Source organism: Zootoca vivipara, chromosome 15 (genome assembly GCF_963506605.1).
Source record: "Zootoca vivipara chromosome 15, rZooViv1.1, whole genome shotgun sequence".
NCBI lineage: Eukaryota > Metazoa > Chordata > Lepidosauria > Squamata > Lacertidae > Zootoca > Zootoca vivipara.
In genome coordinates, this window is record NC_083290.1 from 8,621,028 (window position 1) to 8,635,968 (window position 14,941).

The 14,941-nt window shown below is 46.0% G+C and overlaps 1 protein-coding gene across 1 annotated transcript in view; it reads left to right on the plus strand.

The window, feature by feature from the left end:
- Positions 1 to 14,941, plus strand: part of KSR1 (kinase suppressor of ras 1) — a 105,640-nt gene that overhangs the window by 76,793 nt on the left and 13,906 nt on the right. The window contains exons 3-13 of the mRNA XM_060283083.1: positions 1,408 to 1,555; positions 2,812 to 3,265; positions 5,270 to 5,274; positions 8,646 to 8,706; positions 9,271 to 9,354; positions 10,120 to 10,181; positions 10,344 to 10,450; positions 10,980 to 11,148; positions 11,619 to 11,660; positions 12,916 to 12,970; positions 13,555 to 13,603. Of these exons, the coding sequence (XP_060139066.1) occupies positions 1,408 to 1,555; positions 2,812 to 3,265; positions 5,270 to 5,274; positions 8,646 to 8,706; positions 9,271 to 9,354; positions 10,120 to 10,181; positions 10,344 to 10,450; positions 10,980 to 11,148; positions 11,619 to 11,660; positions 12,916 to 12,970; positions 13,555 to 13,603 (1,236 nt within the window). The remainder of the gene's footprint in view (positions 1 to 1,407; positions 1,556 to 2,811; positions 3,266 to 5,269; positions 5,275 to 8,645; positions 8,707 to 9,270; positions 9,355 to 10,119; positions 10,182 to 10,343; positions 10,451 to 10,979; positions 11,149 to 11,618; positions 11,661 to 12,915; positions 12,971 to 13,554; positions 13,604 to 14,941) is intronic.

Consider the following 14,941-nt stretch of genomic DNA (forward strand, 5'->3'; position numbering starts at 1 on the left):
TTTAAATCTCATCTCTGTTATGGACTCACTAGATGCTCTTTGCCAAGTCATTCTCTTTCTCAGCCTTGGCCCTCTCCCACAATATGGGGGATACTAATACTGACTTCACTTACTGTGGGATAATATCATGAGGATAGGATAGGAAGATGGGGGGAAATGGAGGTGGGGGTGGCAGAGAAATAAAAGGGGGCCTCTGGCTCCAGCCCTGCTTACTGCCATTCCGTAGACTCTTGACAGCTTGCACATGAGAAAATGCGGTCCTCAGTGGCCCAAATATCCCATGCACCCACCTTGCAGGGTTGTTTGCTAATCATGCCAGATGCGGGGTTGCAGCACAAATTGGAGATCTTGGTAAGTAAGAGAAACAAAATGCGAAAAATTCCAAGATCTCGGGCCAAAAAGATGATTATCTATTCAGTCTTTAAACAATTTTACTTCTTTATGTTAAGGATAAGTTCCAGTTGAAATAAACTCCAGGACAAGGCCCTGTTTCGTAATTCTTCATCAGCTAGGTTTTCACGGTCAATGTGTACCAATTCTGTGTTAAGCTATTAAGATGCAGGGTTGCAGGCAGGGGGTTGTCTGTGAGTCTCTTTTGTGCTCTCGAAGGCACTCATTTGTTTGCCCTCTCCCTCTGAGCCCAGTCCATATTAGCACCTTTGTGGCTGTGCACATGCTCAGAGACAGGAGGTGAATGCAGGCAGCAATGTCAGAAAGGGCTGGGGTGGGCTCTCCTGCAAGGGTGTGGGCCTCAGCAGCTGCCCAGTGATGGCTACTCCCGGCACCAACCCCATTTACAAGGGCTGAGGTCTAAGCATCCAAGTTGGCTGCCCCAGCTGCTTCCGGTCGTAAGGGATGCTGAACTTTTGCAGTATCTTCTGGACCCGCGTATGCGTAAGTGCAATGCTTGGGCAAGCAGTTCTTTGTATATATTTTGGCACAGATGCCACTCCAGGAAAGGCTGGTCATTGCTTACAGGGGGAATGCAGCGATGGTTGGGCGCAAGTTTCAGCCAGCTTTTCCCGCATCTGCCTCGTCACTCTTTCAAAGCCGGGAGCGAGTGACTGGACCGTCCAGTCAGAAACAATTTTCTCGTTGTTCCTTTGTTCGACCTTGTTAAAACACACACACACACACTCACTCAAAGCAAGGCAACGCTCTAGCCAAAGCAGCTGTTGCTAGTCACCAAACGAGCCACACCAGGGACCAAGTTCCTGACCGTGTTCCTTGACCCAGCAATCTGCCGGAGCATGTCACAACCACAAAGCGTGATTAATTCATTCCCCAAATAGGAGGAGGGTAGGCAGGGGTGGAGGCTGGGCTCAATCTTCCTGCAAAAGTTTCCTGAACAAATAAATGACAGAGCTTATAAAAATCGCACACACAAACCACTGGTCTTTCTTGCAGAGGATACCGGAGGAGTTGACCCTCGATGCCTTACTGGAAATGGACGAGTCGAAAGTGAAAGACACCATGAAGAGGTGCGGGGCCAGCGCTGAGGAATGCTCCCGGCTCAACGGGGCTCTCGCCTGCTTGCGGAAAGTGACCCGCACAGGTAAGAAGGCTTCCTGGTCTGTTCCTGGAGACTAGCGGGTCCTCCAGTGGTAGATCTCTATCTCAGTAAGCAATAGGCAGCGTTGCTGCTAGTGACTGGTAGGGTGGGTGACATGGAGCCCAACGGCAGGTGGCAGCAGAGGTAATGACAGCTACTCTGTGGTCTGCCTATTGCGATCTATCATAAGAGCCTTGTTAGATCAGACCAGACGTCTATCTAGCCCTGTATCCCAGTGGCCAGCCAGGCACAGATGCATGTCGTACATTTAAAGCACATTCAACGCACTTTAAAAGTGTGTGAGTCTCCCCCCCCCTGCAAGAAGCTCAGGAACTGTAGTTTTCCTCCCTCACAGAGCTATAATTCCCAGCACCCTGAGCAAACTGCTGCTTCCAGGACTTGGTTTTTTGGGGGGGAAGCCGTGTGGTTTAACTGTGCACAATGTGTGCTTTGAATGTGTGGCATGGGTTTCTATGTGGTGCCTATGAGCAGGTGTCATGGACTGGCTGGGTGTAGAGGAGTGGTGGGAGGCACCAGCTGGGGGACCCCCAAGGGAAGAAGGCTCAGAGAGCCCAAGGGTTGGTGGTGGGACGACGACGAGTGGTCGGAGGGAGAAGAGGGAGCAGACGAGGAGGAGGATGTATCGGAAGCCGAAGAGGTAACAGGACTTAGTGAGCAGGAAGAGGCTGGGGCAGAGAGCAGTCCAGAGGCAGAGGGAGAAGCAGAGGCTGGAAAGGGGGAGGCAAGAGGCAGAGGTGAAGCAGGCTGCTGAAGAAGCCAGGGGCTCTCCCACTCCTGCTGCGACCAGCTCCCCTCCCTCCCCCGCTCAACCAGAACCTGCAGAGGTATGAAGAGCGCGGAGCAGAGACAGAAAAGGCAAAGGAGCCTCAGATTGCTTGGGAAGGACCCGGCTGAGGAGGAGCCTTAGAGAGCGATGGGAAGGTAGGGGCCTTCAGTTCTCACAACTGCGTCATTGGGGCAAGAGCTTTGGGGAAGAGTTGCTGTGCTCACTAGGCTTGAGCTGTTTCCTTGAACAAAGAGTTAACTTCACTGGTGCCTTGTGAGTTATTCTACCTTGACAGCAGGACGTGAGAACAATAATCCTCCCTTGCTGCTGTTCCCCAGTAGCTGTTGATCAGCTCCTGGTCCTGGACATAGGAATCAGCCATTGTCTCTTGCAGCTAGTGGGCATCCCTCCATGAACCTGACCGATCCCCTTTCTTAAAGCCGTCTAACTGCGATCTCCTTCCCACGTGCAGGTGGAGAGTACAAAGACGACCTGGTGTGGAATCTGCCAGACACGCGCCGTGAAGCCAGCTTGATGCCCCCCTCCGAACTTTCCCCCTGCCCCACCTCGCTCACGTGGACTCACAGCAGCTTGACGTCCCTGAAGGGGAACGGCCCGCAGGCCCGCTCCGTCTCCACGTCCACGCTCCTGTCCTCCTCGGACCAAGGCCCCCCCGGCAGCGCCGACAGCCTGTTGGAGTCATTTGCTTTCCCCACCCACTGCGGGAGGCGGAACCTCAGGACTCCCCACAGCATCACCATCACGCCCCCCACGACGCCACAGCTCAAGAGGGGGAAGCCGCCACGGACTCCCCCACCGCCCAGCCGGAAGGTTTTCCAGCTGCTCCCCAACTTCCCCACCCTCACGAGGAGCAAATCCCACGAATCACAGCTTGGCAACAGGATCGATGAAGTCCCTACTATGAAGTGAGTATCCTTCTCCTCCCGTTGCATTGTGGTCTTACTGACACGCAAGGGTTGCCATTTTGATGAGGCGCTGCCTCGCACAGAGTTGAACCCTTGGTTCGTTTTAGTACAATTGCTATCCCTTTTTTTTAAAAAAAAAATTTGTTTAACAGGATCTGCGTACTGCTCCCTCGTAATTCGAAACCTCAAAGACGTTTACATTAAGATTACCAGTCAAAAATAAGTTAACATGAAATTTCCCCAACATAAAACCAACAGCTTAAAAAATAAACAATATGAAATCGAATTACATATGGAAACATGCCAGATTTACCATGTCTGGGTATGTTTGCTTAAATAAAATGTTCAGCACGTGCTGAAAGCTGTACAGGTGGTGAGCATTTTGTGTGGGGGTTCTGTTCCTGCCCCCCCCCCCCCGCGCGCATTGGCGGAGTGTGCATAAGCCTGCGTTGCCCCCATTATTCCCTCTTCCAGGTCCAAAAGGACTTGTGTGTCAGTGGTCATGTGTCAATTGGATGCACACAAAATGGGTGCCGCCTGTGCAGCGAAGGCACCTGCTTAATATCAGTGGACAGGGAGTCCCGAAGGGTAGGTATGGTTGCATTGAAGGATTGATTGCAAGTGCAAGACAGGCGTTGTGTGGTGTTTGTAAAATTGTCTGTTTCACAGATAAATCTGGCCAAATAGATATACTGTATATATGGGGTGAGGATATCTTTCAAGTAAACTGGTTCTAAACTGGTTCCTCTTACTGCAAGTATTGCAACGGCGCTAGAAAGCCGGCTGTTGCCACCCCCATTTTATAAATCAAGGAAATAGAGGCTGAGTTGAGCACTGGCCTGCAGTTACCCCCTTCTCTCTACAGATTGAAATTTTCTGTTTTATTTATTTGTTCATTTAATAACAACATTTATATACCGCCTAACTGTAAAAAAAACACACACACACAAAAACCAAGAACCTCTAAGCAGTCATATTGGCTTCTTGGAACCAATGCCAAAAATATTGCAAATGAAACCCAAAGGTGCATTATTATCAGGAGGGCTGCATTGCTTTGGTTCTGATGATTTCGGAGGAGCCGTAGCAAAGTAGACTAGCAGGTGCTTTGCTTGCAGAAGGTCCCAGGTTTCATCTCCAGCATCTGCAGGAAGGGCTGTCTGAAAACTTGGAGAGACTCTGCTGATAAGTGCACAGCTGTGTTCTTCAATGCTGGGTGTTGTTTGGACATTTTGTAATGGATGATGTGGGTTGCAACCCCAAGGATGTGCAGGGACCCAGCACTGAAGAACACTAATGTAGAAATACCAGACCAATGGTCTTGCTAATTTTATTTTATTGCATTTCATAGCATCATAGAGTTGCAGAGTTGGAAGGGACCCCAAGGGTCATCTAGCCCAACCCCCTGCAATGAAAGACTCTACTTCATCTTTTTTTATCCAAGGAGCTCAAGGTTCTCTCCCTCCTCATTTAATCCCCACAACAACCTTGTGAGGTAGGTTAGGCTAAGAAGCAGTGACTGGCCCTAGGTCACCCTAGTGAACCTGATGCCTGAGGTGGGATTTGAACCTTGGTCTTTCAGGTCTGGGTCCAATACTCTTAACCACTACACCACAGCATAGCTGCCAAGTCTCCTGCTGAAAAATGCGGGATCAGCAGCGGTGCGGCACCGGAAGTCGCTTCTACGCATGTCTGGACATGCGTAGAAGCGACTTCCGGTGCCGCGCTAACCATGTCTGGGCACTGGAAATCGGGCAGCGCCAGGACCCAAAATGGAGCCTCCCTGGCAGGTAGTAAATCCGGGGGATTTACGGTTGTTTTTTTCCATTCCGGGCTGCCAGCGGGAAACGGTTTAAAATACGGGGGTTTCCCGCGAAAAACGGGAGACTAGGCAGCTATGCACCGCAGTGCCTCATATAAGGTATATGACAGCTTTGTATATATTTTTGATATATCGCTGTGGCTCAAGTCTAACCTCCTGGTTTTTTTTTTCTCTCTCTCTTTTAGATTCGGTAAGAAAGGCATTCTTTTGGCAATATTCTCGCCTTCGGTGGAGCGGGGGGTGAAAAAAACATGACCTCCGTAGATTTGGAGGGTAGCCTTTCGCTCAGCCTTCTGCTTGCCTGCATCTTGCACATTCTTCAGAACAGTAGGCCCAAACGTTCACTCTGCTGCGATTTCCAGAGTCCTCTGGGAAGAGGGGTTGGCTGTTGAACTGCTTTGGGAACCATAGCTCTGTGAGGGGAATGTGAGATTGTTTAACAAGATTGTTTAACATCTTCTCAGCACCCTGAGCAAATTGCAGTTCCCAGGTTTCTTTTTTTTTGGGGGGGGGGGAAGAGATGTGTCTGTTAAAGTGGCATCATGGTGCTTTGAATATGTGGTGTGGATGTGGCCCTGGAACACCACGGGTCCCCTCCCCATCCCTCTTTTGAACATTCAGGCCTGCTCCCATTGCGTCTAGTCTGGGTTGGCTCTTTATAGGGATGGGTTGTTTTAAAACAGTTGTTTAAAAAAGAAATGGCGTCATGCATGAAAGCTTGGTTTAGTGGTGTGGCTGGGCTGAGTGCGAAGTGTGAACGATGACTCATTCCGAGCATGTGAGGAAATTCCAGTGGCAGATAATTTTTATGATTCTTTTGTTCTGCAGCCTTTACTTCCTTTGCCTCTACTGACATGTTGTGCGATGAACCCTAGCAGGTGTGGGAGACCTTTTAGTCCAGCAGATGTAGCAGAACTACAACTCCCAACAGCCGCAGGCGCTATGGCCAGGGGAAATGGGAGTTCAGTAACGTCTCGGGGGCCAAAAGGTTCCTCGCTCCTGATCTTACCTTTTGCTGTCTCTTTTTTAGGTTATTAGCAAACTAAGTGCTACTCAGAATTCCTTTATTTCATTGGGTCTGCTCCTGAGTAGAACATCCAAAGGCCAGTGGCTGATACAAATATTTATCCACCTAGAGTAGAACTTAGTTGGATAGAAACACCTTTGACTGTCCCCATCTAAAATCCTGGATTCTGTGCTGAAGGTTGCGGGGGACGGACAACAAATTAGGTGCTCAAAAGGGTGCATTTATTTTTCTATGTGGTGTCAGGCTCTAGAGAATTTTAGGTAACGGTGAAAGGCTAGAAAAGATGGTGGTGGAGGAGAATGAGGGTGTTACCTGGTCCTTACCTTGTGGTGTCAGAAAATCCCATTGGAAATGGAGACGGGAGCAGAAATTGCAGCAATTTGCATGTTCATCGAAGGCCAGGAATGGAAATCACACAAGCGAATATGCGTAGCACCCACTCTTCTTGTGGAGCATTTTTTAGTTTGCAAATATAACATCATGAAATATTATTCTATTTGCTGCATATTTTTTTACATTGCCCTTGTGCTGAAATGCACTGAAATTGATTGTCTAATTTATTATGTTAGTTTCAGCCATGGGACGAAAGTTTCTGCCTCCTTACATCTCTAGTGTCTATACAGCTAAACGAAATAAATAAGAGGGCCTCTGTCCCCCATGTCTGTCACAAACACCTTCTGCCTGCCTGCCTTCTAGGGTATGTCTCTCCTCCGCACCAAGAAAATGAAATTCTGCTGAAAAGAGGAGACAGAGAGGGAGAGTTTGTTCCCTTCGTTGTCTCACGGTTTCTTTGAAAGATGTTTCCTTTCTTATCTCAGTTATTCTTGGGATAAGAAATACAAGCTCTGTGTGTGTTAGACCGAGAAGAAGGGGCCGGCCCAGAGACCCACACTGGGTCTCGCCTCTGATGTTGCAGTTCCCCAATCTTGTTTTAAAAGGAGTCTAGGCTGAACATCGAGATGCTTCTATGTGTGAAGGACAGTGGGCTTTATGTGGTGAATTTATGTCGCTTTGCACTGAAACCAAGTTTCTCTGTGCTGTTTCGATACCTGGGGCCACGACTGCAGGCATATTAGTCATTTTAAGAAGACAAATAATTGATGGTTTTGAACAGAGCTGTGGCTTATGGTTTGTGAGTTTATGAATTGTATGGTTTGGAATTTTGGAAAACTTAATTAGGGGGGGTAGGAGAGCTGGGAAAAAAAATCACTTCTGGCAATCAATGTACCCCTTTGCTTTCAGATAGTATATGGGTAGACGAGTCTTAAAAGCCCAGTACACAATTTTTCATGGCCCTCTAGCAGCTACGGTGGCTCATTTACCAGAAGTAATGTATTTAGTGTTAACTCTGGAAGTGTATGCTCGATTCTGACCAAACTAAGCCTCTTGATGTATTTTGTGCCTTAGAGTGCTGGTGCTGTGCTGTTTTTATTGTAATTATCTCTGTCTTTCTCTAATATGTATATATAGTTTTAATTCTAGCAATGTTTAAATGTTTTTAAATGATTGTTTTTTCCTAGATAGAGAAAGAGATAGATAGAATCTTTATTTGCATCAGCCACTAGCCATAGCAATAAAATAAAATAAAATGTACTGAAGATAGAGGTAAAAACTTAACTATAGAAAATATATTTTGGAGGTTTTAATCAATAATCAAATAATATATCTTATTCTAATTGCCCACACTAAAAACCTTGCAGTCTTTGCTGTCACCTGATCATCTTTATCTGTTAAAAGAAAGGAATGGTAGCAATGGTTGAGCAACCCAGCATGGACAATAATAGAGGGGTAATAACCCCACTCCTCAAATCTTTATAAAGAGTGCAAGCCAGAAGCACATGAGCCATGGACTCAATACTGCAATACTATGTTTTCAGCTGTTTTTGTTTTTATCTATAAGCCACCTTGCTTACCTGTTACGGAAAATGGTGGAGGGTGAATAATAATAATAATAATAATAATAATTTTAAAAACTGTATATGGCTGCAAAAACAACAGGGAGAACAAAATATAAGATTGGCTGCAAAAACAACAGGGAGAACAAAATATAAGATTGGACAAATGAGAAACAGAAAACTGAAATTGACAAATTTGTTCATCTCTAGCACTGCCTTCCACCTTTTCATTTTCAGTGGGCCCCAGATACCACTGGTTGGACTACAGTTCCCATCACCCCTGAGCATTGGCCATGCTGGCTGGGGCTGATGGGAGTTGGAGTCTGGGAACATCCTCAGAGCCACAAGTTCCCCACCCCTGCATTAGTGGCTTGTGCCATTCTTCAGCCGTACGACTTGCCCCTTTGTAACGTCCCCTGCCAAATGATTTGCGGGAAATGAGAGCTCTTGGCTCTGGCATCCTGATAAAGAGACAAACCGGGAAGTATTACTGTGTGGAGCTGGGATTTGCTGCCATCTGGAGTCGATAGGAAGGAGAACCTCCCAACCTGTTGCAAGGACGGGCCATGTGTAGTTTCACAGTGTCCACCTTCCTTTCTGGCGAAACCTAACCCGCTGCCTTTAATTTTGGCTTCTCAGATCTCCCCCAGGGATCCCCTCAGACGGTACGAAGAGATATTGGTTTGTCTGTAACACACAGGTAAATGCTCCACATGCTTTCAATGAGTGACAAGCTGCTCAGATTGGATTCTCTGAAGACTTGGCTCAAGCCCATTGGTACCCCCAGGTGGGGGCTGGCTAGACATACCCTTGTTGATGCAGCGGTATGACTTTCCCCCATGCAAATCTCATTCCACTGTCTGCAAAAGAAGTGGTGGGTGGGTGGGGGAGTTCAGACTGCAGCCTTGGAAAAACCCCATGTTTGGGCAGCACCATCTTAGAAATGCACCCTTAAGCTAGTGCTTAAATCCTAGTAGTGCTACTTGGTGACTCAACGGCAGTCTTCTGGAACCTTCTTCATAGCACAGGACCATCTCTGTCCTTGTGCTATGACCTCTGCTTGATAACATGGCTCTAAAATGCTTTCTGGGGCATGATACTGGTGGGGTAGTGCGCAGATAGGAATGAACCATTCCCCGGTGGAATATAACCACGTGAAATTCACAAATATGGCTCTCTTCTTCTTTTTTTCTGATAATACATTTTTAAAAAACCTTCCTCTCCTTTGTGTCTTCTTTGTCTTGGCTTGCTTCCTCTCGTCCAGATTCTCCGCAAAGTCATGGCTTTCTCAGGTCTGCCAGGTGTGTCAGAAAAGCATGATGTTTGGCGTGAAGTGCAAACACTGCAGGTAAGTGTGCGATGAGGATCTTCCCACTTCACCAACAGTTGTGGGCCAGTGTACTTGCGAGGCAATTCAGCTGTCATAACCCAAGATGGTAGTGGGCTGGTCACTGTCTCTTAGGCTAACTTGCCTCACAGGGTTGTTGTGAGGATAAAATTGAGAGAGGGGGAACTGCATACAGCCCCACCCCCCAGCTCCTTGGAAGAAAGGTGGGCAATAAATGCAATTATGTAAATGAAATTTGGCATTCCAGTTCAAAGGAATTTGACCGTAGGCTTCCTGTCTTTCATTTTTATTCCAGAGCCCAGTGACATACTTGGCTCTACCCACTAATCGTTTTATCACCCCCTGCTAATTTTACCCACACAACAATCCTGGGAGAGAGTGACTGGCCCAAAGTCACCCTGTGAGTTTCTTGCTCAAGTGAGGACAAGAACCGGGACTAGATGGTTGGACTAGATGACCCTCGTGGTCCCTTCCAACCTTACAATTACAGGCAACCCCTGATTTGCACAGTGGTTGCGTTCCAAGTCATTGTGCACTTGCGTGAAATCGCATGCCATTGAAACACCCCATTCTGTCCCGTCCCCCCGTCCCCCGCTCTGCAGTGCTCTGTCCTTGTTCTGCCCTTTTAGTGACATCTTTTAGGATGTTTCCGGGTTCTGCACTGTGCACATGTACACAATTACACACATATCAGTCACGTCTAGAACAGCGAATGCCTGTATATAATGTTATATAACCTCTAATGCACCTTTTTCTTGTTTGCAGATTAAAGTGTCATAACAAATGCACGAAAGAAGCCCCACCTTGTAGAATATCTTTCTTACCCAGTAAGTGTGAGGTTTTTTAAATTGAGTTTCACCCCACCCCACCCCACCCCCCATTTCTTCCCTCCCGAAGCTAACTTGTCAACTTGGGGTTGTTGCAATATCAAGAAATGGAGATAAATTGTTTCCTTTTCTTCCCTTTTCTCTTCCACCCATCCTCAATAGTACCCCGATTAAGGCGGACAGAGTCCGTGCCTTCTGACATCAATAACCCGGTGGACCGACCATCAGAGCCACAGTTTGGGACTCTTCCGAAAGCTCTAACTAAAAAGGTACTGGGCTTACAAAAAGGGTGCGAAGCCCAGCAGAAGACCCCCAGAAGAGGATTGCACCCCCGTGACTGGCCAATAATAAAACACAGAATGAGGCTGCAATCATAGACACATTTACCTAGGGCTAAATCTCATTGAACTTAGCAGATTTCACTTCAGAGTTATTTGGTTTGTTTAAATTAATTGCTTATTAGAAATCTGGCGTAGAGTAGAAACAAACTTTGCATAGCTGGAAGCCAGTTATAATTTATTTGCTTAAAACATCTGCTTCCTTGGGTGCAGATCTGAATTAAATTTAGTTTGTAAAACTTCCTATTTTGTTTTCTAGTAAATGCTTGGCACTATGATAAATATTGCGTTTTATATTTAACAAGTATTTAATTAACGTGTATGCGATGTGCTCCTCCTGGTTCTTCCCCTGTTTCTGTGAGCTTTATAACCTTTTAGAAGTGATGGAAAACATTCTGGCTGAATCAGAGCAATTAAGGCTTAAGGCTCATGATTTCTGCCTTCTCTTGGCCGTTTCCAGGACCACCCACCAGCAATTAACCACCTCGACTCCAGCAGCAACCCATCTTCCACGACCTCCTCCACACCGTCTTCCCCAGCCCCCTTCCCATCTTCCAACCCCCCCAGTGCAACGCCACCCCCAAACCCGTCTCCCATGGGCCAGCGGGACAGCCGGTTCAACTTCCCAGGTAAATTTGTGGTTTTGTTCTTTGGGACCAGGGTGGTAGAGCTGGGGATGCTTGGAGCAGAGCCGCCCCTACCATTAGGTTAAGTTGTTTCACTTATACTTTTAATGCCAGGGAAGGGAAGCTACACCAGTAGGTTTATCCACCTCTGGGGCCATGCACCTTGATTTGGAGGGGTGTCATTTGCTATAAATGGCAGCTAAATCAAGTTTTGCACTGTTCTTCTGAATGTGAAAGGAGGTGATGCATTCTCCAACCCAGCTTTAATCTTTCCAAAAATGCATGCATTCAAATGCACCCGCCTTGCCTGTTTTGTTTTGTTTTACAATTTACTAATGATGAACTTGAATTAATTCACTGAATTTATGGGGGCAGTTGCTGACATGGTTTTCTCACATGCTAATCTCTTGTGATTTTTTTACATTTTGTTTTGCTGTCCTCTCCTCCCTTTCCTTCTTCCTTTTTTAAAAAAGCTGCCTACTACATTCAGCATAGACAACAGTTTATCTTCCCAGGTGAGTTCTTCTGCTTCTAACTGGCTGGTGCCATTTCTTCTAACGCTCCTGTTTCCCCCTCACTCTCAGAAATGGGAGTGGGCTTAGGGCGAAGTGACTTAACTTCCTTCTGCATGATGTATCAACATTCTTGCCCTGCTTGCATGAACAAATTGGAACATTTCCTTTCCCCTGCTGTGCCAATGTTGTTTAAACAGCACAGAAAGTGCTGATGGGTGCAAACCAACAACTAGTCTTATTATTATTGATCACCTTCAATGGAATTGTTTCAAGGCAATGTAAAATAAAAACTTTGGTTTACTGCTGTGGTGGCAAACATGGGGCTCTCTGGATATTGTTGGACTCTAATTCCCATCAGCCCCATCAGCTGTGGCCTGTGATCAAGGATGATGGGAGCTGTAGTCCACAAAGAGCCAACGGAAGCAGCACAACAATATCTTGTTTGGTGCTGGCAGAGTGGTGAGTTTTGTATAAAACACCAAAGCAGATGTAATAGTGGACAGGCGCAGCAGAGAGAGATGATGGCATTATGGTAGGGCACAGATTTTGTGGATTTGGAGGTCCCAGGTCATTTTTCCAGATTAAAAGCAACATTAAGGATGTGATGAGAAAGACCTGTTCTTGCAAACTTGGAGGGGCACTGTTAGATAAATCAGGGGTCAGGAAACTTTTCCAGCAGGGGCCCGGTCCACTGTCCCTCAGACATTGTGGGGGGCTGGACTATATTTTTTGGGGGGTGGATGAACGAATTCCTATGCCCCACAAATAAACACCAGGCAGGCCCCACAAATAGCCCAGAGATGCATTTTAAATAAAAGGGCACATTCTACTCATGTAAAAACACGCTCATTCCCGGACCGTCAGAGGGCCGGATTTAGAAGGCGATTAGACCTGATCACATAAATGTGTAACAGGCCTCATGGGAATGTACCACTTCAGTCCGCAGCTGAGGGGCGAGGAGAGAATTGCTTATTGAAATGTTTTCCTCCACTGCATGTAGAAAGCACACACATCAGGAAGAGAGATTTTAATCTAGATTTCTAGAAGGTTATGTAGTAGATTTGATTCCCCATCAGTCTGAAGTCGTACAGTCCAGGATTGCTACAGACTGTGATTCTTCTGAATATTGGGTCTTTAGTTCTATGTGGCTAGGTACTTATTGGGTGAATGTTACTGCAGCTGTGAAAAGCAAAATAACGACAACCTTGAACTGCAAACATCAATTTCTTTTTTCATATATTGCTCTTTTCTGTAGAAATTCCCAACACCCCCCAAGTAACGCAGCCTTCGGAAACTACTGAAAGCACTAAGTAAGTCGGTTAGTCTTTGTCTCTCTCTCTCTTTCTCCTTCTTACAATTCTATTTGGACAGGAGGATCAACTAATAAACATGATGGTGTATTCTCACTGCACAACAGGTGTGGTGCTGTTCCAGCCAACTAGATGTGCCCTTCTCATTGATACTCCATTCCGTCCCCCTGCCCAGTTTTCCATTTTCCTTTTCCAGTCGACGTTCAATATTCCGTGGTTACTGAGCATGGTCAGCCCTCACTGGGGTTGTTGTGTTTTTTTAATCATTTAATGCCAGTGTCAGGGTTCCACCACCATCAGGCATGCTGACATAATCATGTGACTATTAGACAAAAATGCATATATAAAAATATGTACAGCAGGATAAATTTACACTAAAATGCTGGCAATTTTGGGGGAAGACTAACAAAAAAATTGCAAACCGATGTGGTGAACTGAACCTAAGGCAGGAAAATGAAAGAATAAACATTGACATAGTTTCCCATCTCTACCTGAACCTCAGTCATTGGGACATCATAACTCTCAATCATTTGTGCCATCTTGCATTGTCAACTCTCTCATTTCCCTTTTTCTCTGTCAAATAGTGCTGATGAGCACCTAGAGACGGACGGGGTTGAAGAACGTGATGTGGAGGTAAATTTCCATTTGTTGAGGGTTGGTTTTTTTTTGAGGAGTGAAATTACTAATTTGTATAGCTGGGGTCGCCAACCTTTTTGGACCCATAGGCACCCACACCCACCCTGCAACTGAGCGCACACATAGCAGCTTATTCTGTTGGCTACACGGGAATGCTTCTGTTGTTCTCCAGGGGGTGCTCCTCTGGAGCCTCAGTCTCAGGAGGTTAAAGCCTTTCCCTGAAACACTTATCCATTCAAGGTGCAGTGTTGTCTCTACAAGCCAAGGTCAAGCACAGTCAGTCTAGGCCCAAAACACGACCCAGAGGCTACGTCAGGACACAGTGCAAGGTTGATTAGCACAGGGTGTTCAGGCAAGGTGCACCTCAGCAAGGCAGTGGAGTCAGGAACAAGGAGTCAGAGACTTATGCGAGTGCCTGGTCCATCCCAGTGCCTCTCTACAAATCTGTGGTGCAACCACACTTGAAATACTGTTTACAGTTCTGCTTGCCTCAGCTGAAAAAGGATATTGTGGAGTTGGAAAAGGTTCAGAAAAGGTTCAAAATTATCATTTCATTTCACTTTTAATTTGTATACTGCCTTTCTATATTACTATACACAAGGTGTTTTTACAGTAACAACAACAACAACAACAACAACAACAACAACAACAACAACAAGACCTTTATTGTCATTGTACAACCTGTGTACAATGAAATTAAATAAGCTTTCCCCCCCAAACACTCAATCTCTTATTGAACAACACACTACCTCGCAAGTCAATTTCGCGATGTTATTTTTTGTTCAACAGCCTAAGAGCCCATGGATAGAAGCTATTTTTTAGCCTGTTGGTACGGCTGATTATACTTCTATATCTCCTGCCCGAGGGTAGATTCAAGAGGTGATGGCCAGGGTGTGAGTCATCCCTGAGAATTTTTCTCGCTCGCCTAAGGCAATGATCCCTTGCAATGTCATCTAGCGGACTCAAGGGACAACCCATGATATCATGTGCTGTGTTCACCACCCTCTGTAGAGACTTTCTGTCCGATGCTGGCTGTCAGGCCAGCATACCACACTGTGATACAATGTGATAGGACACTTTCTATTGTGGACCGGTAAAAGGAGTTCATCAACATAAGCAACAAAGAACGCATACCATATTATGAATACAAAAACAAAACCATAACTTTAAAATGGAACGGCTTATATCAAATAAAGTAATATTCAGTAATCTATTAGAATATAACAGTACACAATAAAATTAACTCCCAAAACATCAGAAAATAATTAAACAGAAATTTGCCCATTAACCATTGCAATAAGTAATTACCACAATAAGTAAAATACCACAATACAT